At 36.1% G+C, this 24,979-nt stretch overlaps 1 protein-coding gene across 2 annotated transcripts in view; it reads left to right on the top strand.

Moving 5' to 3' along the window:
- The window catches only part of LOC107873144 (alpha-mannosidase I MNS4), a 32,781-nt gene extending 10,845 nt beyond the window's left edge, over positions 1-21,936 (top strand). Inside the window, exons 6-17 of one of the 2 annotated variants that reach the window (XM_016719881.2) lie at positions 1,274-1,329; positions 2,073-2,145; positions 3,956-4,065; positions 8,775-8,825; positions 12,026-12,114; positions 12,582-12,663; positions 12,788-12,901; positions 13,528-13,607; positions 16,706-16,841; positions 18,570-18,640; positions 18,874-19,102; positions 21,003-21,936. In XM_016719881.2, coding sequence (XP_016575367.2) covers positions 1,274-1,329; positions 2,073-2,145; positions 3,956-4,065; positions 8,775-8,825; positions 12,026-12,114; positions 12,582-12,663; positions 12,788-12,901; positions 13,528-13,607; positions 16,706-16,841; positions 18,570-18,640; positions 18,874-19,102; positions 21,003-21,245 — 1,334 coding nt within the window. In that variant the 3' untranslated portion in view covers positions 21,246-21,936. Of the gene's footprint in view, positions 1-1,273; positions 1,330-2,072; positions 2,146-3,955; positions 4,066-8,774; positions 8,826-12,025; positions 12,115-12,581; positions 12,664-12,787; positions 12,902-13,527; positions 13,608-16,705; positions 16,842-18,569; positions 18,641-18,873; positions 19,118-21,002 lie in introns of both variants that reach the window. The other variant, XM_016719880.2, reaches the window with a different exon arrangement.
- The last annotated feature ends 3,043 nt before the right edge of the window (positions 21,937-24,979 follow it).

Here is a 24,979-nt window from a genome sequence, read left to right as displayed (position 1 = left end):
TCAGGTATTTCCAAAGTATTTCCCTCGGAATTTTGTCGTAGGCCTTTTCAAGGTCATTGAACACCGTATGCAAGGTCAAATAATCAACTTAAATATATCCACTAAATTTCTTACCGGCCTCAAACTAGTTCTTTATGTCACAAGTTTGATACATACAATTTTGTGCACTAGCTTGAGTAAGAGTGTAAAGAATAGTGTGTAGTAATTGTAGGTATGTTGTTATCAATTAGGGAGATTTTTTCATTATCAAGAACAAATCATTTAGGGAGATTTTTTACTTGTAATTTTGTACCTTGATTTCCTAACTATTATGAAATAGGTATATATTTCTATTCAAACATCCAATATTTTAGCGGAGTAATCAAGCTAAACTTTCTCTCAGTATTCTCCTACGTTCTTTATTTCCCGCAAATTGTTTTTCCATCCCTTCCTTCCCAGGAATGTACCTACAATGAAAACAAATCATTTTGATAGAGTAAACAATTAAAACAAAATTCTAATGCTTTATAGAGCAGCCTTGACTCTTCACCGCAGATATTTATACTTTTCCTTCCACCTATCTGCTTTCAATTCTATGGAACAAATCTTGGACTTTTTCTTCAGAACCTTCCACGTGAACTCCTGGTTGCTTGCCCTGCTTGATTGTGTTCCTTTTGACTCTAGAGACTTCACCTGATCTTAGCTTTATCTGGATTTCGGCATGTAATCTTCCTTCTGTTCCAGGGTAGTGACATTGTGTTAGTGGCAATTGCCAAAGATTGATCACTATCTGAAGGGAGTTCAGAGCCAACTCTCTCAGTTGTCTATCATAATGGTCTATGGAATCAATTCTGTACCATCCCAGCTAGCACCAGCTCAGGTAGCTCTCGACTACCAGTATCAGCCAGTTTGGCCTAGACTGATTCAGCTTGAAGCCTTTCTCAATTCAACCTGGTCATGAAAAGAATATTTATTAATCTTGTCAGCCAAAAGTTTCTATTAATTAGATATTATTGCTTGAGGTGCTTGATAAAGATCCTAGGCTTGTCCATCTCTGATAATTGGTTTTAGATTGCCGCGAGGCTTGTCCAACTCCTGCCAATCTCCAGTTGCCGCACTAAAATTGATCTATGAGTAGCGTTTTCCGGTACTTGGTTTGTAGGATATTTATGACCTACACAAGTATTTTATGATAAAAGCCTAAGATTTTTGAAGTATGAATTTTAAATTTAACACTTTCCCGTCCTAGTAACAATATGTTACCGATATTATATTCTGATTACTTTTGCTGCAGGAATTCCATTTGGATCAGTAAATTTGCTGCATGGAGTCGATGAAAATGAAAGCAAGGCATATCTTCTTTGTATTCTCCTTTTCTCTTTGCCGTTCTGTATAAGACTTCTGTCTATAGTTGTATTATGTCTAGTGTGACAATGATTGAGATAGAGCAGACATTCTGCATTCAAGCTTGTTTCAGATTAACTTATCAAGAAAAGGAATCTGTGACTGTCCTGGTTCTATACATGAACATGTGTGCCTTTTCTTTCTAGCCTGGTGGATTGATATTTGTTTTGTGCATAGTATTAATTCAAAATCTTTGAAGACGGAAATATCTTGTGCGACATCTTGTTGCCTTATTCTTTCCCAAGAAACAGAAGAGAAAACAGAAGTAAAGAAGAGAACATCTGAGACTCTCTTGAATTGATCATTTTTAATCTCATCTGATAGACATGAATGGGGGGGGCTAGAGAAAACAGCCGCCAGACTGCTATTTTGAATTAAGTATTACTATTCAGTTCTTTTAAAAGATTTGACCTGGTTGATAAAGAATGAAAATTGAGAACCAGTATGACAGGAGAAGACTTGATGTTAGGTCATGGAAAGTGATATATGAAAATATTCTGTTTTGCTTGTCTGGAGGACCATGTATGTTCAACTTACATGTGCTGTGCATGCCATGGACATTTTATAGATGTCTTAGTTATTAAACTGTCTGATACTCCACTTGCTTTTAATTCTTAATCAACTTTTCTTGCCTGAGATATGCGCACACATCATCACCCTATACTAAAGAAATATTTTTGGGTGACTAGATAACATCAACTGCTGGTGGAGGGACACTGACGTTAGAATTTGGGATACTCAGCCGCTTAACTAATGATCCCAGTAAGTGTTACTCTCTTGATCTGATGTATCAAATTTTCATTCAACTTCTGATCTTAGTCAAGAGGACCTTTAGTATCTTGTTCAGGTTTGCTCGTACCTATCACGAATGGTTGTTTGTTTCAGCTGAGTGTAAGGTTGCACACTTAGATCCTTGTAGGAAAGAACACAAACGAGCATGTAATGTAGGGAAAATGAGTATATCTTTAGGAATCCAGTCGATCTTTTGAAGTTTTAGAATTAGAGTGAGGCTTCAATTATTGCTGTAATGATGGATAAGCTATGGGTACTCAAACAAAGGTCAACATTAAGAATGCTTACTGTTGAGAGGAAAGAGAGCAGATGACAAAAAGGGAGAGAATATTATAAGGAAGCAAAATGACTAAAATTCCAAAATGAATCTTCATTTGCCTTGTAATGGATTCTTTTCCATTTTCTTACGAAGGTAATGGGCCAAATAATTATGAGACCGTTCAAGAACCATAGCGCTACTGTTAGTAATTTTAAACACATTATAAAAGCATCTACATATTTGGAGAAGGGTTAAAAATATACTGATATTTCTCTGTTGGCTGATCTTAGTCGGAACAACAAAAGAACAACTCTCTTAAAATGCTTGTTCTGTATGGTTTCTGCCCATCTACGAGTTAAGGATTATATTGTTTTAGGATCTCTTTAAGTGCGTGGGAACGGTAAAGAGCATCTTGCACCAAAATTATATTCCAGAACTGTTCTCATATGACAGTTCAGCGAGCAAATGCAAAGGTTGATCTGAGTTGAGTTTCACAGTACTATGGATTGGGAGCTTTGGTCTCTAATTGTTACTCATTAACTTGGTTCAGTGACCAAATACAAAGGTTGATCCAAGTTGATTTTCATAGTACTATTGGTTGGGAGCTTTGGTTTTTAATTATTACAATTTAACTTGGTTTAGTAACAAATCTTAGATACTACTGCATTATCAAAAAGAAAAAAGAAACTACCAATCTTAGATATTATTTGGGTTCAACAGATTGAGACTTTCCTATACTTTTTGTCCGGGTAGATGACTAGGTGTATCATTTTACTTATCCCTTGAACAAAATTATGTGCATTTTTTTTTTTTATTTTGGAAGTTACTTGGCTGAAAGAAGTAAGTAGGAAAAGAAAAGCCGCACCCAAAGGTGTGACCTAGTGGTTCAATGAGTTGGGTTGAGCACCATGGGGTCTCAAATTCAATTCCCAACAGAGACAAACAATAGGTGATTTCTTCCCAACTGATCTGTTCTAGCCTTGGTGGACAAAGTTACTGATATCTGTTGCTGGTGGGAGGTAGAAAGTATACCGTGGAATTAGTCGAGGTGCGCGCAAGCTGGCCCGGACACCATGTTTATAAAGAAAAAGTAGGAAAAGAAAAGCTTGAACCTTTTAACGAGTAAGATTTTTCTTTTTGTGTATGTGTGGGGCTATCTGAGGTCCTTGGTAAATTAGGCAGGGGAGGTGCCCAATTAGATGTCTGGAGTTTCTTTTGTAGTCATCTTAACAGTTCAAATTAAAGGTTGCGTACTCATCTGAGTCTCTAAGAATAGTCAACTCTCTCTATTCTGACTTTTTAAAGAGATATTTCTGTCATCCATTAGATATCTAGTGTGGAGTGACAGTTAAAGTTTGGATACAAATCTCATTTCTCAAGCCCTCAACTAGCAAACCTTCTAAAGTTATCTGGTCGGCCATTATATTCCCCCCTTCGTTGTGTGTTTGGTATATTGAGCAAGTGATTCTTGCAGTTTTGCTTTGGGAACTAATGCATATTCTTGTCATAACGAAAATACAGTTTTTGAGCAAGTTGCAAAGAATGCAGTTCGAGGATTATGGGCTCGTCGGTCAAAGATCAATCTAGTTGGTGCTCATATAGATGTTTTTTCGGGTGACTGGACACAAAAGGTCACATTCTCTTAGAACTAGAATATTTATTATGATATGACATTTGATTTGACTTGATTCATGATGTCTCAACTTGAAATCCTTATTGCTTTTAGTAGATATTACAAAAACTTAACATGTTAATGCTATTAACTTTTGTTGCAAAAATCTTGTATGAGTTTGCAAAGTATAGCTGGTTTCACTTGGATAAAGGGAGAGCACCGTAGTAGGTTGATGGCTAGCATAAAATCATCAACATATGATGATGGGGTATCCTTATTGCTGAGTCTGCCTAGTTTGAGTCCGGGCGTAGTTAAGAGTCGAGAGAGATTTTGTATGAAGTGGGCCATCATTTTGATGTTTAAAGACTGCATCTTTCTCCTACAACAACACACCCAGTAAGTAGAGTGGGTAGACTGTACACAGACCTTACCTCTACTAGAATTACTTTGATTAATTTCTTTTGATAAGTTGGAGTTACTTCAATCATTGTCATCTCTTTTCTTCTTTTCTTTTCATGTATAATTCATTCAATAAAAAAGGAAAATGAAAAACTTGGTTGTTCATGATCCATAATTTTTCAATACATAATTCTCCCAAAATGGTATTGTCTATATTCTAGTTATTGGACCAAAATAACTCTAATAAAGGAGAATCAGACATAATCAGCAGCTCCATGAATAGGTGGGAGTGGCTTTGGTGGAGGACAAGATGCGGGAAGGAAGGCTGAGATGGTTTGGACATGTGATGAGGAGGGGCGCGGATGCCCCAGTTCGTCGGTGTGAGAGGCTAGCTTTGGACGATGGTAGGCCGAAGAAATACTGGAGAGAGGTGATTAGACATGACATGGAGCAACTTCAGCTTACTGAGGACATGACCCTAGATAGGAAGGTGTGGAGGTCGCGGATAAGGGTGGAAGGCTAGTGCGAGTGTGTGGTTGTAGCAAGCAATCAGGAGAGGAGAGATCTTGTGTAGCCGGGTTCGTAACCCTAGGACTGTGTACTTAGGTGTCGTTGGTATGTGAGGGTATGTTACTACTAAGTGGGGGACATATTTCTTATTTCTTAGTTCCTATTTTCTTATTTAGTGTAGCGCTGATTTCTCGTATTTCGTTTCTTTCTATGGTTTCATTTCTATTATTTCTTATTCCTGATTTTTCTGTTGTGTCATTCATCCCCTTGTTTACTATTCTTTATCTTGAGCCGAGGGTCTATCGGAAACAACCTCTCTACTTCTTCGGAGGTAGCAGTATGGACTGCGTACGTCTTACCCTCCCCAGACCCCACTTTGTGGAAATACACTGGGTTTGTTGTTGTTGTTGACATAGTTCAATGCGGACCTGATAAACTAATCTTCGTGATAGTGTATGATAGGTCTGGATAGGAAATCAAATAAATTGTTTAATAGTAGCTTTTTACGTCTTGTAATTACATTTGTAAAGGATGCTAGATCATGCATGCATGTTTGCTCTCTTTATATATCAACTCTTGAATAATTTCTCCCTCCTTCCCATTTTATGTGGCTCCCTTCCTTTTTAGTTCGTCCAAAAAGAATGTTACTTTACTATAATTAGGAACAATTTAACTTTAAAATTCCCCTTTTACCCTTAATGAAATGATTTTAGCCACCAAGTATCTAAGAATTGTTTTAGACCATAAGTTTCAAAAGTTTTCCCTTTTTCCTTAAATACCGTGCTAAGTCAAAGGGTGCCGCATAAAATGCGACGTAGGGAGTAACAATTTTTCACTTTCTATTTCAATGTCTTGGTATGGTTTTATGTGTTAATCAAAATGAGAGGTGGAAGTTTCAATTTCTTTCAATGTTACATGGGAGAACTAGAGGAAGATACAGGATACTTAAATCTTCCAATATCAAGGTTCTCTTTGTAATTTGATTATGTTGAAACCTGATTGAACTTTTTCTTTTGATTAGGTAGACGTAATTTCATTCATAAACATGGACAAAAAATTGGCCGTACACAAGGGGTATTCAATAGAGTAAAGAATCTACATTAATGTATGATTCTCTACAAACTCTACCCAATCTCCTATACGACTTGGAACTTATTATCTAAATAATGCAAAATTTGAATTGTCCATAATATATTTGAAGTTATAAACCTGTATATTTAGCATTGCCTTTTGCATACAATTTTTTTTTTTTCAAAGGCTACTTTTTGTTGCTGCCATGTGACTAAGAGTCATAGGTTTAAGCGTTGGAAACAGCCTGTAATAGAAATGTAAGGTAAGACTGTGTATAATAGACCCTTGTGGTTGGGCCCTCCCCGTACCCGGCGGGAGCTTTAATGCACCGGGCTTAGAAGTAGTACTTTTTGTTGGTTTAAATTCAATAATTATAAAATGATAATTCGTAAATTGGATGAGGTATTTTCATATCACGCATAGCGCGAGAAAATCCAATGATAGTATTCTCTTCAACTCTCCTTCAAAACATCAACAAGGGTGTAATTAATAATAGCAAGGGGGTAAAATTGCTCCAAATTGAATAGTAGAGGGTCAAATTTGACCCAAATGAGGGGAATAGATAATTGAGTTTCTCACAATTTTCCATGTGGCATCCATGTGGAAAAATTATCGGTGACTTATTTTTCACATTGGATGGACGTTAGCGAAGAGGGGTATTTTTGAACCTTCAGTTAACGGCAGGGCCTTTCTCTTTGGATATTATAATAGAGGGTACACTTAAACCATTTTGAATAGTAAAGGGCAAATTTGGCCTTTTCACTATGGCTATGTGCCAGACACAACAACAACAACAACAAACCCAATATATTCCCACCAAGTGGGGTCTGGGGAGGGTAGAGTGTACGCAGTCCATACCATTACCTCTAAAGAAGTATAGAGGTGGTTTCCGATAGACCCCCGGCTCAAGACACATGACAATATAAAAAAACATCCAAAGTATGAAACATGATAAAACTAACATAGACAAAAATAACGTACATTACCAAACAAAAGAAACCAAAGCCCCCCTAACTATGGACTACGATTCATCCACCCACGTTATCCCTCTATCCTAATGTTTTTCCTCCAAACCTTCCTATCCAGGGTCATGTCTTTAGTGAGCTGAAACAGCTCCATGTCACGTCTAATCACTTCTCTCCAGTATTTCTTCGGCCTACCCCTACCCCTCTTGAAACCATCTAACGCTAGCCTCTCACACCTGCGAACTGGGGCATCCGTGCCCCTCCTCATCATATGACTAAACCATCTCAACCTCACTTCTCGCATTTTTTCCTCCACTGATACCACTCCCACCTTCTCCTGAATAATCTCATTCCTAACCTTGTCAGCCCTTGTAAGACCATACATCCAACGCAATATCCTCATTTCTGCCATTTTCAACTTTTGGATATGGGAATTCCAACACTCCGCTCCATACAGGCTATGTGCCAGACCAAAGAGGAAATTTATGCATTCAAATTGGATAGAGGGACAAATTTGGTACTTTAGTGGAGATACATAGCTGAGCTGGCCAAATATCCACCAATTGTTGAAGCTGTTAACTACAGATTTGTCGGTTATTTAAAAAAGTTTCTAATTACCTCCCCTTCTCAGTAAACTCAAGCATTTGCATTTGCATTTGCAGTTCAAACAAGCGAAAAAAATTCTTACTAACCTATATATCTTTGTTGGTGGTTAAATACACATTGACATGTTCTCAAGAAGGGATTATCGTAGAAATAAGTTGGATGTCTGTGATGGGGGTGCGTGGGATAATAGGTAGGCTAATGGAGAGAGTGAAGGAAATATGCTTCCTGGGAAAGGAGTTGTATTGTAATATATGGCGTAAAGGAGTCACGTTAGCAGTCCAGCTGCAATGGCACTATTGTTGGCAATTGATGCTAAGTGTGGAAGAGAGAAGTAAAAACTTGGGGGTTGGCTGTAGGCTATAGAGTGCAGTTTCCAGCTGTGCTGATTGCTTCTTGGGTTGGAGAGGCTACATGAAAAAAAGATTGATTGGTTGGATAAACACCTTTTCTTGCTCGAATCACTCCTTGCTTCCATGAAGTCTTGAAAGTGAAAAAAATTGTCTTTCAGTTTAATCTCTCTTTCTACAACCCCCCCGCACACAAAAAAAATAAAAATAAAAGGAAGGAGAAAGAGAAGAAAATCAAGAACGTCTGAAATCTTTTGAATTTCCTGATATAGTGTCTGAAATATAAAGATGTTTGAACTACAACTATGTTAAGAATATTCACTTTCATTTTTGACTCCTGCAACTTAACTAGCTATTTCTTATGCATATCTATAGTACTTCTCTTAAATAGGTATTTTGTATTATCCTCATTTGATCACTTCTTTTCCTCTCTTTTGATGACGAGAATGTTATGAATAAACATCTAACAGGGAGTGTAAGCATACTTTCTGTGCTCAAATATTTAGATCTAGCCATTCTGCAAAAAAATATTTTGATCTAGTAACTTCTTTAAGTGTTACAGCTCTAACAATTACTCCCATTGTTTGTAAATTAGTAGAACCTAGACATTGTAGCGGTTATGGTTGGCTCAAAGCTGGATACCTTCAAGAAAGGGTGTTCAACTACACGCTGCCACTTTGGCTTCTCTTAGTCATTCCATCTCCACTTAGGATTCAGGAACTTTCATTTTCTTTTTAGCACTGCAACTTAGTATTATTCAGATCGGTTTCCTGCATTTCTTTCGCTTTTCCCGTTGTCGTCAAGCAATATAAAATGTTCATTGTTTGCAGGATGCTGGGATAGGGACGAGTATAGACTCTTTCTACGAGTATCTCCTAAAGGTAAATACTCAGCTGTAAGGAATGATTACTTTCTATGTGACACAAGATATGTTAGAGAATAAGCGTTCGTTCTCTTATTGGTTAAATTTAAGTAGGTATTGGTAATGCAAGGTTTAGTTATGCAGGTATTAGTATTGCATGGGTCGGTTTAGACCGTTTAGTTATTTATGTATTAGTTATTTCATATTCTACCCTGCATAAAAGAATATGTAGAGTCTCTCATAACTTATACATGTATTAGCTATGTGGAAAAAAAAATACATGGACCAAACGTGGTATTTAGCAATCATATGTTTTATGTAGAAAGAGAAAAGACAAACCAAACATGGTATAACTTATGCTAGATTCTAAGTGGAGATTATTTTCCCCCAGTTTTGCAACATATAGTGTTATGCAAGTTTTAATAATAACTCCTCTCTGGCCCACAACCAAATGTCCGCTAAATCAATAGCGCTTATGCATAATTTTTGCTGTAAATCATTAATGCTCATTTCTTATTGGCAACTAGTGCTAAGTAATGATCGTAATAGCTTTTCTACTGTTGCTATTGCTCCTAGATATGTTTTTGCTATCATTAGGGACTCAGTAATAGAGCAAAATGAGTACACATGATTCGTGTAACTGACCTTACTCGTTTGGGGTTGAGATCTAGATGATTGAGTGATTAATTTTTGAACTCCATTAGTGGTTGGATTGCTTCATAGGAGTTCTTATCTCATTTTAGGCACCTTATGGCTCTGTTACAGCCTGTGATGGTGCCTTACTTCATTAGTTACTTTTTGTTTTCCAGCAGGAAGCTTCACTCGTTGTGACGAATTCTCCACTTATTTCTGTTCCCATAGAATTCAGAGTATAAGGTCCATTTAAAGCTCAGGTGAGAATTATTGAAGAAATATAGTCAGGGTTTCTAGCTTTATGTCAAAAAGAGAGAATTGGAACTCTTTAATTGCTAAATCATAACATGGAATTCAGGTTCCTATAGTAGTCTTATTTATGTTGGAAAGTGGCTTCTTTATTTTTTCATATTTAAAATTTCATTCATATTAGTTATAAAGATCCTTGAGCCTCTTTTTATTTACCTAGTTCTGGATGAGCTAATTATTAGTATACAATATGAGGTTCTATGGTGCATGCTATTTTTCAAATAATATTGTGTCAATTGACAAAACTAGCAAGGGAATCAATCAAAAGTTTAAACCACGGAGAAGCATTATCCATTTCCGAATCACATTTAGGGTAGTAAGTAAGACAAAATGTTTACATGAAAGTTTGACCCCCCATAAGAAGAATGAAATTGAAGTTAGAAAGAATAGATGGAATTTTGCTGCATAAATACTAACAATCAGACGTCTAGACTCAGTTTTCTAGGAGAATGGTATGATAGATGAAGATGTCATAGGCAGAATTAAAACAGGATGGCTGAAACGGGGAGGAGGTATGGGAATGTTATACAACAACATACCCGGTGTATTCCCACAAAGTTGGGTCTGGGGAGGATAAAGTGTATGCAATCCGTACCACTAACTCAGATGAAGTAGAGAGGTTGTTTCTGAGAGACCCCGGCTAAAAAGATGTAATAAAAATAAAAAGATGGAATAACACAATAATAAAGAATAATAGGAACAGATGTAATAAAAATAAAAACATGATGGAATAACACAATAATAAAGAATAACAGCAACAAGACACCCACCCATAGAGTAGTACTATAACTATCTATGCGAAACTCCAAACATCGCCAAAACACCACAAACAAGAAACTACAATGAAAGGCAAGTTCGATAGAGCGTTGAGACCAACAATGTTGTATGGGGTGGAGGCATAGTTTTACTTCATTAGAAGTGCAGATGTTAAAGAAAATGTGCAGTCATATAACATTGGGCTACATTTGACAGAAGAAAGTATTAGACAAGATTAGAAATGATCACATCTGACAAAAGTACAAGTAGCGACAACAACAACATCCCCAGAATACTCCCACAGGCCACAAGTGGGTTTGGGGGGGGGGGGGGGGGGATACGCAGACCTTACCTCTACCTTTGTGGTGTAGAGAGGTTGTTTCCGAGACGAAAGTACAAGTAGGCATAAATCATATGGAGGAACTTGTCCCAAAAGACCTACAGTTTCTAGGGATGCGAGCTTAGAGTAATCATAATGAAAAAAGAAAAGATCCATATAGATAATAACAATTAGGTGGGATCAAGGCTTTGTCTTGTGATATACTTATAATAGAATGAGTCTTTGCTCGGAGTTCTTTTTAGTCTCTTTATATATGTGCGGGTTATGTAAGAATGGATTTAGAGAACCTTTATTGAGAACCCTCTATGTGCCAAAAAAGACAAGTTATTGAGCATTTGGATTGAAACAAGCCCCACTTAGATGACAGAACAGAAAGATAAAGAAGATTCATGACTGGCCCTTTCTGGTTTAGGGTTGAGGCATAGTTGTTGTATTGGTTTAAGTGATGGGTTATCAATTTCCTTTTATCTTATGTGTTTCTTTTTCTTAAAAATTTATCTTGTCTATTTCATACATTCAATGATACAAATAATCAAATATTTTACGGTGTTAAATTTGGGAAAAGGCTCTTTCATCTTGATTGTCTTTTGATGATTCCTTATGGTTATCCATGTGAGAAGAATTACGTACATAAAGAAACTAGAAAGCTGTAACTTATGGTATCAACATGATTCGAGGGTGTTTAGTAAGCTTATAAGTCGGTCAAACTAGTTAATAATCACGTTTTGGCTTATCTACGTGTTTGGTGAACACCACAAGCGCTTATTAGCCAAGTTCTTAAAATCAAGAAACACTTTTGGTCTTCCATGTGTCCTTCATGAGAATACATTTTTCATATATAGCGTCAAGGCTATTCCAGTCATGTTAACAGAAAAAGTTACTTGGGATGGTTATTTTCACATCTACCTCTAGGAAATTTGCCTGTGGCATGGTTGATGAGATCAGACAATATTGTTAGTATCATCTAAAATTCTTATTCTTTATGGAGTACCTGTGTTTCAAAAACTTTTTTGTTGGCATTATTGTTGCCTTGTAATTGACAACTGGAAGTTCTGCTTTGACTGAAATGACTAGTAGTTTATTCGTTCTTTTAACACACTGTCCTGAAGTCCTATAAGTTGATTTGTATGTATATTCTGGTTTTCTTAATTCTAGACTACTCATTCACATTCCTGTTTCAGGCTTATTTGTTATTTGGGGATGAAGAATATCTTTTCATCTTCCAGGAAGCTTACAAAGCTGCTATGAACTTTCTCTTTAATGATCCTTGGTAAGTAATCTTCATTTCCAAGGCTTGTATTCACTACAGAGAAAAACCCTGTGTCTATATTGCATTGCTGCTGAATATCAAGGCAGCTAATATAGTCATTCTTTTAGGAAGTATATCAATCACAACTTGTCTATATTCATTTAGTTTGAGTATGAATACATGTTGTAGCATATTTCATAGGATAGTTTAGAACAGTCTCTACTAAATTGTAAAAGAATAACTACTTCCATTATTTTACACAGAAATAGAGAATTACAACTCACTTTACTGTATATAGATAAAGCTCCTATATAGGAAGCCTCCTTTTCTAGTCAATAACCAATTCAAGACAATGTTTTCCTTGTACACTTTCATTAACATGTTGGTATTGTACAATAAGTCTTGTCACACCCTGCACCATGTTTTAGTTTTCTCTTCTTCTCTAGAACTAAAAGTTCTATGCAAATTTGTCTTTTTTCAATATGTAGGTATGTAGAGGTAAATATGAATTCTGCTGCCCTTGTCTGGCCTCTATTTAACAGCTTACAGGCATTCTGGCCAGGTCTTCAGGTGAGTTGCTTATGCAGATATTTCATACCCAAGCAAGCGATTTCTTTTAACCATTAGCAAACCAACTCTTTTCCTTCAAATGTTACTTTATAGAGAGAACTAACTTTTGTGTATTTGTTGAAAGGTTCTAGCAGGGGATATTGAGCCTGCCATTAGAACACATGCTGCCTTTTTCAGCGTCTGGAGAAGATATGGGTTTACCCCAGAGGGTTTCAATCTAGCTACGCTCAGTGTTCAAGTACTACCTTACTGTTGTCTAATTCTTTTGATATATTTTGTTTATGTGTTAGTTCTTTGATCGATGACCTACACTGGACTGACAGAGACTTAGGCAGCGCCCTTTAGAATGAAATTGTTCTGCCTGGACCTTGTATGCACTTAAGAAACCCCCATTTGTATGGTTCGAATTTCCCAACTTAGCCAACATTGAGAGCAAACATATAAGGTTGAAAGGTTTTATTTGCCCAACTTTATCGAGATGCCCTTGACCATTCTCAAAAAAAAATAAAAAATCCTGATGCCTTTGTCTCATACAACTTTTTTTTTTCCATTGGGTCATTCTGTAGGAAAATTTATCGTTATTTTAGCAATTATTTTGCATATAAGGTCCGCATGTTAAGATTGGAAGTGGTTGGATTGTTTTAGGGATAGATCATCAAATTGCTGTGAAATATAAGCAGTCAGGCTAACACAAAATCTTTTTCCATTTCCTCAATCTCATTCTTCATTGAGCTTGTTCCTTCTGTTGTCGCTCCTTGTGCCGACTGAGGACATGATTTTTATTGCAGTCTCTTTAGGATTGGTTTACTTTCTATATTTTTAGTATCTTACTTAAATTTCATTTGTTGTTTGCTTACGTTATAGCAAGGCCAGAAAAGCTATCCTTTGCGTCCGGAATTGATTGAGAGCACATATTGGCTGTACAAAGCTACCAGAGATCCTAGGTCTGCTTGTTGCTCTTGAATTGTTTTTCTTATGCCTGCCTTTTTCATTAGAAAATTGAACTCATAACTCATTGGCTGATTAGGCACTGCCTTTTTCATAGGTTATATCTTGTGAAGGCTAAAATTTAGGCATGTGCAATCTTGGATTAGGTTTTCGTTTGTTCGTTCATTTTTTTTTTTTTTTTCAGTTCTATTCAATCTTTAAATAGAACTGAAACTAAAGGGAAAGTCACAACCAGGAAAGATATTATTGTGCATGGGTTGTAACTTGTATATCCTAGTTAGCAGAGTCATTTTGTCAGGGATTAAAGATTACGCTTCCTTGGATGAGATTAACATCTGTTAGCCCATAGAAGCATGCTCATCACATATTACTAGTCCTTTTTTTCCAGAAAAACCCTGACGAAGGTTCTCTATAAAGTAGTATTTCCAGTTTCCTATAGGCAGCCCTTGTAGAGTTTAAGATCTGTGATCTTTGATTTCACTAACGTATTTGTGGCAATTTGTTATAGCCTGTATGTTGAATCTGAATGTGTATGAAAGTAACCTCACAAATTAAGATGTACTATTACTTATCTGAGACACAAAAGAGGTCCAAATAGATATATATAACAAAAACTCAAGCTCCCACAAAAGGAAGGAGAGTTGGGTTCAATAAATTAAAATGTCGATGTCGTATACATCCATGAAGCCAAAAGAGTTCAAACATCTGTATGTCAGTATATCGTTCTGCTTTATCTTCAAAGCAACTCTGATCTCTAATTTTTTGTTGTCTGTCAAAAAGTACCGAAAATGCAGGCCAGTGTTTGTGATCTTTGATTTCACCAAAGATGTTGTGACAATTTGTTATAGCCTGCGTGTTGAATCTGGATGTCTATGAAAGTAACCTCACAAATTAGTATTAATTTTTACTTATCTGAGGCACCCAAGAGATTTTAAATATATGCATAGGAAAAACTCAAGCTCCCACAAGAGGAAGGGAGTCGGATAAGTCAAGTAAAGTATCTATGTTGACTACATTCAGCATGCTGAAAAAAAAGCTCAAACATCTAATATTTCAATCTATGGTTCTGCTTTATCTTCAAAGCATCTCTGATCTCTGATTTCTTGTCTATCCGAAGGACTAAAACTGTAGGCATCAATATTGTCATCCAAATCCTTTCCAACTTCCTTCCAAAGGACCAAAAAGGCCAGGCTGGTGTAGTCACCCAAACCTTTTTATCTTCCTTTCACCTGCCTCTCTCCCAGCTTATCAAGGCCTCTTTAACGGTCCTCGGGATTACCCAGCATACCCCAAACAATGTCAAGCCATAATCCACCACTGCTTGGCTATCTGACAATGCAATGTAATAATTAGTGGTTCACTTCTTCCTTGTCCGCCTTACACATGAATAATTCACTACAGATGGCTATGCCCCTTTGCTGGAGATTTGAGTGAGTTAAGCCGGCTTTAGGTGTTGCAATCCAGCAAAAACTGGCCACTTTGGAGGGACCCCGGTCTTCCAAATGATCTTTCGCATGGCCATTGTCTTTTGGCATTTGCTAATCAAGTTAATCTGCTATAGCCTGACTTAACAGAATACAATCCACTGTTATTGTCTTTCCATATTAGCTTGTCTGGTTCCATATAGATTCTGTCTCCTTCCAGCTTTGTTGGCGCTGAAACATCTTCTATATCCCAATCTTCAAAATGCCTTCTGAATGACAATTCCAAGCCATTTTGAGACCAGTGAAGTGCGACTCTGTTCTCTCTTCTGCATGCAAAGCTACATAAATCAAAAACTCAATCCTTCAAGGGAATGTCGTCCATTTAAGTATCCTGCGATTTCAACTTTTTCTTATTGCCCATAGAGAAGCAAATGTGTGGTAAATTTCTCCCTTAACTGTTTGATATTCTTTGAGACTCCTACTCCTTTGTTTCTATCACAGGATTTTGTACACCAGAACCTATCTTCTAGTTCTAAGTTATACCTCGACAGCCATTTAAGCAGCAGGTTCTTGTTATTAGACCAAGTTTCTTATTACCAGTCCACCCTGCTTCCTGTTCTCGGCTACCTTGCTACAGCTGGAGGGAAGTTGCTTTCTCATTGTCCCCCTCCCACCAAAATTTTCTCCTTCACTTATCAAGCCTTCTCTCATTTGTCGGCAGACTTTTTGGGACACTCTTCATGAGTGTGATTCTCCTTCCCAGAGTTGTGTATTGTCTCTTTGTAATTGCTAGCTTTTTCTCAAACTTCTCTAACCATTTCAGATACTCTCATTCTTATTCTTTGCTCCCAGGTGATATGTCAGGAAGCGAGCTTAAGTTCTCAGTTTTTACATTGTAAATGCCAAGTGCAAGTAGCGGCAAACTGTTCGCCACAATGCATTTGAAGTTTTAAAAGAACTAATATGACTCCTTGCTCCATTTGTATAGTTGTTTGTTACCAACAATATCTGAGTCATAAATAATTTAGGGTTGGCTATGAACTGACCATGTTTCTTCATTTAAATTCATCTCAGGCCAACCGTATACAAAATTAAACAAAAATAAAGTAATCATAAATTAATTAAATGTTATGACAATTAATACTTTTCCATGCTTCTTTAGAAAAATTCGCTACTTCAAACTTAATTTGCTTCCAGTTCTCCAAACACAAAAAGGAGATTCCAAAAGCACCCAAGGGTGTGGCCTAGTAGTTCAATGAAGTGGGATGAGCACCATGAGGTCTCTTCAATTCCCAACAGAGACAAACACTAGGTGATTTCTTCCCATCTGTTCTAGGCTTGGCGGACAGAGTTATCTGGTACCTGATGCTTGTGGGAGGTGGCAAGTATCCCGTGGATTTAGTCTAGGTGTGGACAAGCTGGACCGAACACCACAGTAATTAAAAAAAGGAGATTCCAAAAAGGGTGTGAGAGTGGTTAATGACTATGCGCTGTCTGGTAAGCTGAATGGTCATTAGATACGGCCTGAACACTTCGATCGAGGATTTTAAACTCACTCTTTTTTCATTGGATGCTCTCGCTTCATGAGTAGCAATTTAATCAACACACATGGACTAAAGCTTACAGCGTTAATATTCTTCTTATTTTCGTTATTAAATCATTTGATGTAGGTATCTTGATGCTGGAAGGGATATGCTTACTAGCTTGCAATATGGTGCTCGATGCACGTGTGGATATTGCCATATATCTGATGTTGAGTTTCACAAACAAGAAGATCACATGGAGAGCTTCTTCTTGGCAGAAACTGTAAGGAACAAGGCACAGTTTTATTTGACCATGTTCTGTCTCTGGTATATCAATTTATTCCTGTGTTTCGTGTAGACGATATGATACGATTATGAGGGCCTATCTACATGAAAATATACTATCCTGGTGGTTACTCTCTATCCTGGGTATTATAAAGAGATGGAACACTGGAAAAAGTAAAAGCACTAAGTACAAGCAAAACAACAACTATTCCTCAGGCCCAAACAAGTTGGAGTCGGCAATATGAATCTCCACCAGCCATGTTTCCTCATTTATATAAGGATTCCTCATGAGTTGACTAGTTTTACGTTGGCTGCCAGCCACTCCAATCCTCCTCCTTTATCCGGATTTGGGACCAACAAATGTGAGCAAGATCACATAGGCGAAGTTAAAAAGTAAAAGTACAAGAAGATATTTTTTTTTCATTTGTTCACGAATTATTGCGGTTATCAGTTTAAAATAAAACGTTCTTGAATTATTTCATAATTCCAATTTTAGTCCTTCTATTAGTGCACAAACGTTTTACTTTGAATTAGCGTGTTAAGTATGTTTAATCCTTTTGCAGCAGCATGCAGCCAAATTAACAAAAACTAGTGGCCCCTCCAGCTTAATTTTTTCCTCGAGGCCTTCCACTGCCTCCTGACCCTATAAAGTATAAACCTTGGCTTACACTGCATTCTTGACACCAAAACCTGCAAAACATTGTTGTGAAAACCTCATGAAGCACTTAGGCTAGCATTGATGTTTAAAGTAGGGTTGGGCTGTGAATCTTATAGGCGTCTAACTTAGTGACATGATTAAGGCAATTATCATTTCTCTTGTTATTTCTAGAGTGGGCCTTAATGAAAAGTCATTTAGGGACAGCAAAATTAGGTCGGTGCACAATTACTATGATACCATGTCCAGTATTGCTAGTGGACCTAATACTATAGATGATTAATGTCCGTTGTTAGTCATCTAAAGCAGTTTCAGTTGACTTCAAGTACTAGGTTGAGCTGCTTAACTTTTCTTTTTGATTGTCAACTTGTTCTGTGTCCTAACAAGTAATCCACTATTCTTTCTTTATATAGTTTTGTTAACTAACATAGACTAGCTAAATAGTAGTCATGTTTAGATTGAAAGCTTTTTCTTTCTCAGTTTTGTGCATGTACACACTTATCTTCTGTTAACTACTCACTGTTTTTGATGTAAAAGGTAAAATATTTCATTAAAGAGTACCAAGAAGGTACAAGAAAGAGTATAAGCTAGAAAATTCCCTTCTACAGGTTTTGAATGAATGCAAAAGATTTACTGTAGAGTTTATATCCAATACAATATTCTTCCTACACCATAAGTACAGACTTTGCAAAAATCTAGATTTAACATGAAGTATGTTTTCCCTCCTATCATTAAAACATCTGTTATTCCTCTCCTATCATTAAACTAATCGCTGTTCTGATATGTAAAGACTCTGTTAATAATGAGGTTGATCTTTTAATCTGATCTTAGCATAGTACAAGAGAAGTAACCTTCTGGTGTTTATCTCTTATTACTTCTATTTATCTATGAAAAAAACAAACAAACTAAAGTAATGGTAATTATATTTGACACAGCTCTTGCTTATAAGTGCTCTCTCCATTGACCTGAACAAATGCATGATTATTCTTGACAGTCATCTGTAACAAATCTATGTTTCTATGTGTCTGTCCATCTATCGATCTAATTGATATTCTACTCTCTTTTTTTCAGGTTAAATATTTGTGGCTTCTTTTTGATTTAGCTGCTGGTCCAGATAACCTGGTAGAGAATGGCCCATACAAGTAAACTCCTATAGCCTCCTTCGTATTCATTATCTAGGATTTCTTTAAAAGATTTGTGCTTCCCGTCCTCCTCTATCCACACAAAGGAAAAAGAAATATATCCTAGGGGAAAAAGAAGAAAACCCAGCACTTTCTGTTCCATTTCCTTTATTTTTTTATTCACCATAATCCTTTCCCAACAGAGATGCTTTCACTTATTATATTTGGCGGTTTTTGTTTTTCTTTCTTTAAAGGTATATCTTCAGCACAGAAGGCCACTTGTTGCCTGCAACTCCTCAAATATCCTTAGTACGTGAGCATTGTTCATACTTCGGAGCATATTGTGGGAACAGCAGTTTGATACTGAAAACTCATTCACCTGAGAGTGCAGAAACCAATTCCAGTGGCTCTCAAACACGACATGCAGATTTCAGTTTCTTATCGCGCTCCAGTTATCAAAGTTCACCCGTCTCTGGTTTGAAGGTCAGAAATTTAATGGTAAAGGATTTCATCTACTAGTTCCCATTAAAAGTTTCGTTCAATCACTGAGACTTCCCTACCATGAAATTCCCCTTGTTTGATTTAGTTAGCTAATTAAGCATGAGTCTGGTGAGAAGTTGGACATAAGTCTTAGGTCTTGATACGATTCCAAATATTGTGCAGCTTTGTCTTCAAGTTAAAAATTTGCAAGCTAAAGTTTCTTAATATTGCATCAAATATGTTCAGTCCAATGCTCCCTCTGTCCCATTGACACACTTTCCTTTTCGTTTGTGCCAAAAAGGATGCATCTTTTTATATTTGGGTAAAAGATTAGTTTTAAACTTCTCATTTTACTCATAATGAGATGATCTACAGCCACCCAATTGACTATGTCTTGTTTTAGACCCCAAGTTTCTATAAAATTTCTTGCTTAAGCGCCATATGATACTTGTTTCTTTCTGGGACCTCATCGATTTGGTAATCTTCAAATCCTTGGTACTTGCTTCCTTTAATGATCTTTAATCCTCCTTCAATATTGCTCCGTAATCTGCGCTGGAATCTTCTTCCTTGACTTTATTTGTTGGCCGCCTTCTTTTATTTCCTTTCGTCGTTATTGCTGGAAAGAAGAACAACAACATACCTAGTGTAATCCCACAAAGTGGGGTCTGGGGAGGGCAGAGTGTATGCAAACCTTACCTTTACTTCCGAAGTGAGGTAGAGAGGATGTTTCCAATAGGCCCCCGACTCAAGTCAAAAAAAGAGACCAGAAAAAGACGTTATGGAAGGACAAGAGAACAGATAGTTGCAGAACAATACTACAACAAAATAATACTACAATCAAACTACATGAAACAATAGATAGTATTAGAATCTTTATTGCTGGAAAGATTTGATATATTTGAAGTCCTTCGTACTGGCCAAACTTCTTTTAATTCTGCTTGACTAACTTCATGATTGAGTAAGTCGACTTTTCATACTTGACATCATATATTTTGAAGGGCTCGAGAGTTTAGTGTTACATAGCAAAGGTTCTCTTTTGTCTGCTTTGTACTTTTGGTATAAACAGAAAGTACCATTCATATAGATTCTTAGATTCTTTGGACGTTTAAGGTCTTAGTTGTGTAATACTATGGTGAAATAAAACACTAGCTTGGCATATATCAATAGGTAACTACTTGGATATAACAAGCAAAAATTAGAATTATTTTTTCAGAAAAGGTACACATTCATATTCTTTTTGGTTTTTGAAATTGAAGGTACACATTCATATTCTTAGATGTTACTCGTCAGGGAGAAGACAAGCCTAGCTCATGGCAAACTCCTATAAACTGCCAATTTCTCTAGTTATAGGGAGCTCATGTTTTTCCTTTTTATAATTAGCACTATCTTCAGATATGCAGAATAAATACATTGACATACTCCTATAGTATGCACTAAATGAAACAATCTCATAGTAGAAAAGTGCGAATTCCAGGTTGAACTAAATTCCCAATGTTCTTTCGTAGCAGGGAGCTTAGATGTCTTTCTCAAACCTACCCAAATTATCATCTGTAGTAACTGTTTTATCCTTCTAATCTTAAGCTCAAGGTCTTGTGGTTCCTTTGTGGTTCCTTTCTTGCTGGAATTTTGAAGTCTATAAAAGAAGGGGGAGTAATTTTATTGATCTAAATGTGTGAAATTCTTTGGATGTCCCAAAATGGAAAATTTCACATAAAAAAGGGGAGAAACTCCGTTGTTCTGTACCTTCATTCTATTTCATATAAGATACCATGACAAGTGATGTTCCCGCTGCTTTTTCCCCCCATCCCTTACTCAAGAGAAAAAAAAGAGCTAGTCAGATTTCCAATGTACTGGAAGATTCATTTTCACTCACCATGCTGAGGAAGATTTGTTTTTATGACAGGGACTCTGTCCAGGTCTAACCCATGGACAAAGGTATGGCATATCATTCAAGGCTCCAGTTGATCCAAGTAGTGAGGATGAATATTCAAGCCAAAGGGAGACAACTGAAGTTCAGAGCCATTCAGTAGTGCTGATTTCAAACCTCGATCCTGAAGTTCCCCCATCAGGTCCTCATAATAATCATGACAGTGGCCCAGCTCGTGCGCACCAAGAAGAAAGTTCCTCTTCTAAACAAAAAAGATGACTGGTCGCAACCTGTAATGGGATTTAGCCTTTCCCAGTTTGCTGTCCATTTAAGGACTTCTCAGAGTTGGCCATGATTTAGGAGGGCTTTCAATCTCCAACGTTCTTGAACTTGGGTTCTGCAAGTATATGGCGATTTGGCTGATACTCGTTGGGACCAGAAGATGGTGTTTGTGGCAAGTGCTCAATGGTTATTAGGATTCATAGTCATATATGCATCTTATACATTGAGCTGGTATCCTGCAAGAACGTTGGAATCAGCAGGTGACTTAAAATGTCTAACAAGGTATCATCCAGGACTTTTTACTGTATACTAAGTTTGCAAACCTATTAACTGTTGCGGCAAAGTTGGGCAGGACTGAATTTTGGGTGATTCAAATCATAGACAGGAAGAGAGAGTAATCAATTTTTGTACATTAAGTATTGCTAGCACCGTTCTTCGTCTGTTATTTTCTCCAGGTAATTTGGTTATAGTTCGCGCGATTTCATGTTGTAATATATCAGTCAGTGCCGAATTGACTCCATTTTTGGAGTACTTTGGACCACAGGCTTTCTGTTTCTATAGGTGTGTCAAATTTAGAATTTTTGATACTTGTAGCTGAGTTTAGCTCAAAATTGAATTAATAAATTAAACAAGCCAGTTCCAGCTTGTGAATAACAAATTTGAATTAATACATTAGAAGGCTCGACTACATGGCGTATTTGCATTTTGAACTGTTATTCATGTCTATAATGTATAGGTGAATCTTTTCCTTTAATTGTATCAACATCATGTTATGGCTAGTGCAATGGTGTTTCCTTCTGAACTTGTTTTCCCCATACTGCACTAGTTTTGTTTTTTAAATTATTTTATTTCATAATAATTATGTTGCAAAGGTGTATGGCTTTATTATTATTACAGGCAGAAAGGACGTTGTGTTTATTTATAATTATAACGTTTAAAAACATTAAGAAATGTAACACAACTTTGGATTGATATGGTATGTGAACAGCATCTGAAGAAATTAAAAAATGCGTAAGTGTCGAATATAGATATTTCTGTCAACCTAGTGTATTGAGCAAAGTATGCACTTAAGCTCATCAATCCTATTTTTGCACTTGGTGAAAACCAAAAATCTAAAGAATTAGACGAAAAGGAAATCAACGTTAAATTTAAATTTAATGAATGCATGACACGTGTTGGAACTTATTCAGTGTTCATTGATACTTAGCGCGGATAAGTATTGACCTTTCCATCTTTTTATGTTCTTTTTAAATTTAACTTGAAGGGATGTGAGTTTCAGTTTAGCTCTATTTTATATAAATATTATTTGAATTTTTTGTTCTTTGTTAAAAATTCTTGATTTTGATAAAATTGCATTTTCTCTATTTTTTTAATATTTAAGAGTTGAAAATTAATTAATATTTATGAGTCCTATAAAATATGATATTAGGAGAATTAATATAGACTCGTAAAATATATGGAAAGGAGAGTTAATATGAGGTGAATGTAATGTAATTTAATAAAAGCAAAATAAGAATTTTTTTTTTTTTTTTTTTTTAAATTTTGATAACGTCGTTTTTTGGCTAACAAATTAACAAAGATCAAATTGGCGTAAGTTTAAAACAAAAGGAAGAAAAAAGGACGGACTTATTAGGATTAAACTTGATCAAAATTAGAGAAATAATTGCACCATAAATATATTTCAAATTGTCGGCTAATTTTTCAATTTGCTTATCTTATTAAATAGTATTACATTACATAAAAGAGTTTTGTTACAAAAAAAAAAAGAATTATATTTTTTCAATTTTTTTAAGGAGTCCTAAAATATATAGTATGTTATAAAATATAAAGCAAAGAAGAAGAATAATAGAGAAAAAAAAGAGAGGTTCTTATTTTTCTTAAGGGGTGAATAACAATGAAGAAAAATGCCTTTATCTATAGGGAAAAACTAGCCTTGGGGTTTCTAACTTTTTCATAAATAAACCTTCACTATATATGGTAATACATTTATAATACTCCCCCTTGAATGTCTAATTGATACAATACGCATATAGACTGCCTCATTAAAAATCTTACAAGGAAAATCTAGTGGGATAAAACCTCATACGGAAAAAAGAGTACAACACGTATTAACTCCTTCTAATGAGAACATTCTTGAACTTTTGCATCCCGATCTTGTGCACCATCTCCTTGAAGTTGCAATTGGAAGAGACTTGGTGAATAAATCAACCACATTGTCACTAGAACGAATCTGTTGCATGTTAATATCACTATTCTTTTGTAGCTCATATATATATAGAAAAGCTTTGGCGAAATGTGCTTTGTTTTATCTCCTTTTATGAATCCTCCCTTAAGTAGTGCTATGCATGCTGCATTATTTTCATATAAAATTGTGAATATTTTGTCACATTTCAAACCGCATTTTTCTCGAATGAAATGTATCACAGACCCCAACCACACATACTCTCGGCTTGCTTCATGAATAACTACAATCTCAGTATGGTTCGATAAGGTGGATATGATAGACTGATTTGTAGATCTCCAAGATATCAGAGTACCCCCACATATGAACACATAACTTGTTTGAGACCAAACTTTGTGCGGGTTAGATAAGTATCCAGCATCAGCATAACCAACATGATCGGGACTGCAATCTTTAGAATAAAATAAATCCATATCGATAATCCCTTTTAGGTACCGCAATATGTGTTTGATCCCGTTCCAATGTCTCCTAGTAAAAGCAAAACTATACCTTGCCAACAAATTAATCGAAAAGGCTATATCAGGCCTTGTAGTATTTGCAAGATACATTAATGCACCAATTGTACTAAGATATGGTACTTTAGGGCCAAGAAGTTCTTCATTCTTATCTTGAGGCTGGAATGGATCCTCATTTACATCAAGTGATCGAACAATTATTGGAGTACTTAATGGATGTGCTCCATCTATATAAAATCTTTTCAACACCTTTTCTTTGTAGGCGGATTGATGGACAAAGATACTATTTGTCAAATTTTAAATTTACAAATAAAGGCATATTTTGTCTTTCCAAGATCTTTCATCTCAAATTCTTTCTTTAAATAATCAATTACCTTTTGAAGCTTTATTGGAGTTTCAATAAGGTTTATGTCATCGACATAGAAAACAAGCACAACAAACTCCGATGTTATTTTCTTTATAAAAACACATGGGCAAATTTCATCACTCATATAACCTTCCTTAGATAAATATTCACTAAGACAGTTATACCACATGCATTCACATTGCTTCAAACCATACAATGATCTTTTCAATCTAATGGAATACATTTTTCGAGGCTTTGAACTATATGCTTCCGACATTTTAAATCCTTTGAAAGCTTTCATGTATATCTCATTATCAAGTTATCAATATAGATAGGCTGTAAACACATCCATCAAATGCATTTCAAGTCTCTCATGGACAGTGAAACTAATAATGTTATTGCATTCATAACTGGTGAACATGTCTCTTCATAATTGACACCAGGACGTTGTGAAAATTCTTGTGCAACAAGGCGTGCCTTATACCATTGTATTTTATTTTTCTCATTTCTTTTTTGCACAAAGACCCATTTATAGCCAATAGGTTTAACACCATTAGGTGTTTAAGCTATAGGTCCAAAAATTTCACGTTTGACATGTGAATTCAATTCCGATTGAATTGCTTCTTGCCATTTTGGTCAATCATTTCTTTTTCGATATTCTGTGAAAGATTGAGGTTCAAGATTTTTA

Source organism: Capsicum annuum, chromosome 6 (assembly GCF_002878395.1).
Source record: "Capsicum annuum cultivar UCD-10X-F1 chromosome 6, UCD10Xv1.1, whole genome shotgun sequence".
In the NCBI taxonomy this organism is placed as follows: Eukaryota; Viridiplantae; Streptophyta; class Magnoliopsida; order Solanales; family Solanaceae; genus Capsicum; species Capsicum annuum.
The sequence above is the reverse complement of the archived record's forward strand: the minus strand, read 5'-3'. Positions and strand labels throughout refer to the sequence as shown.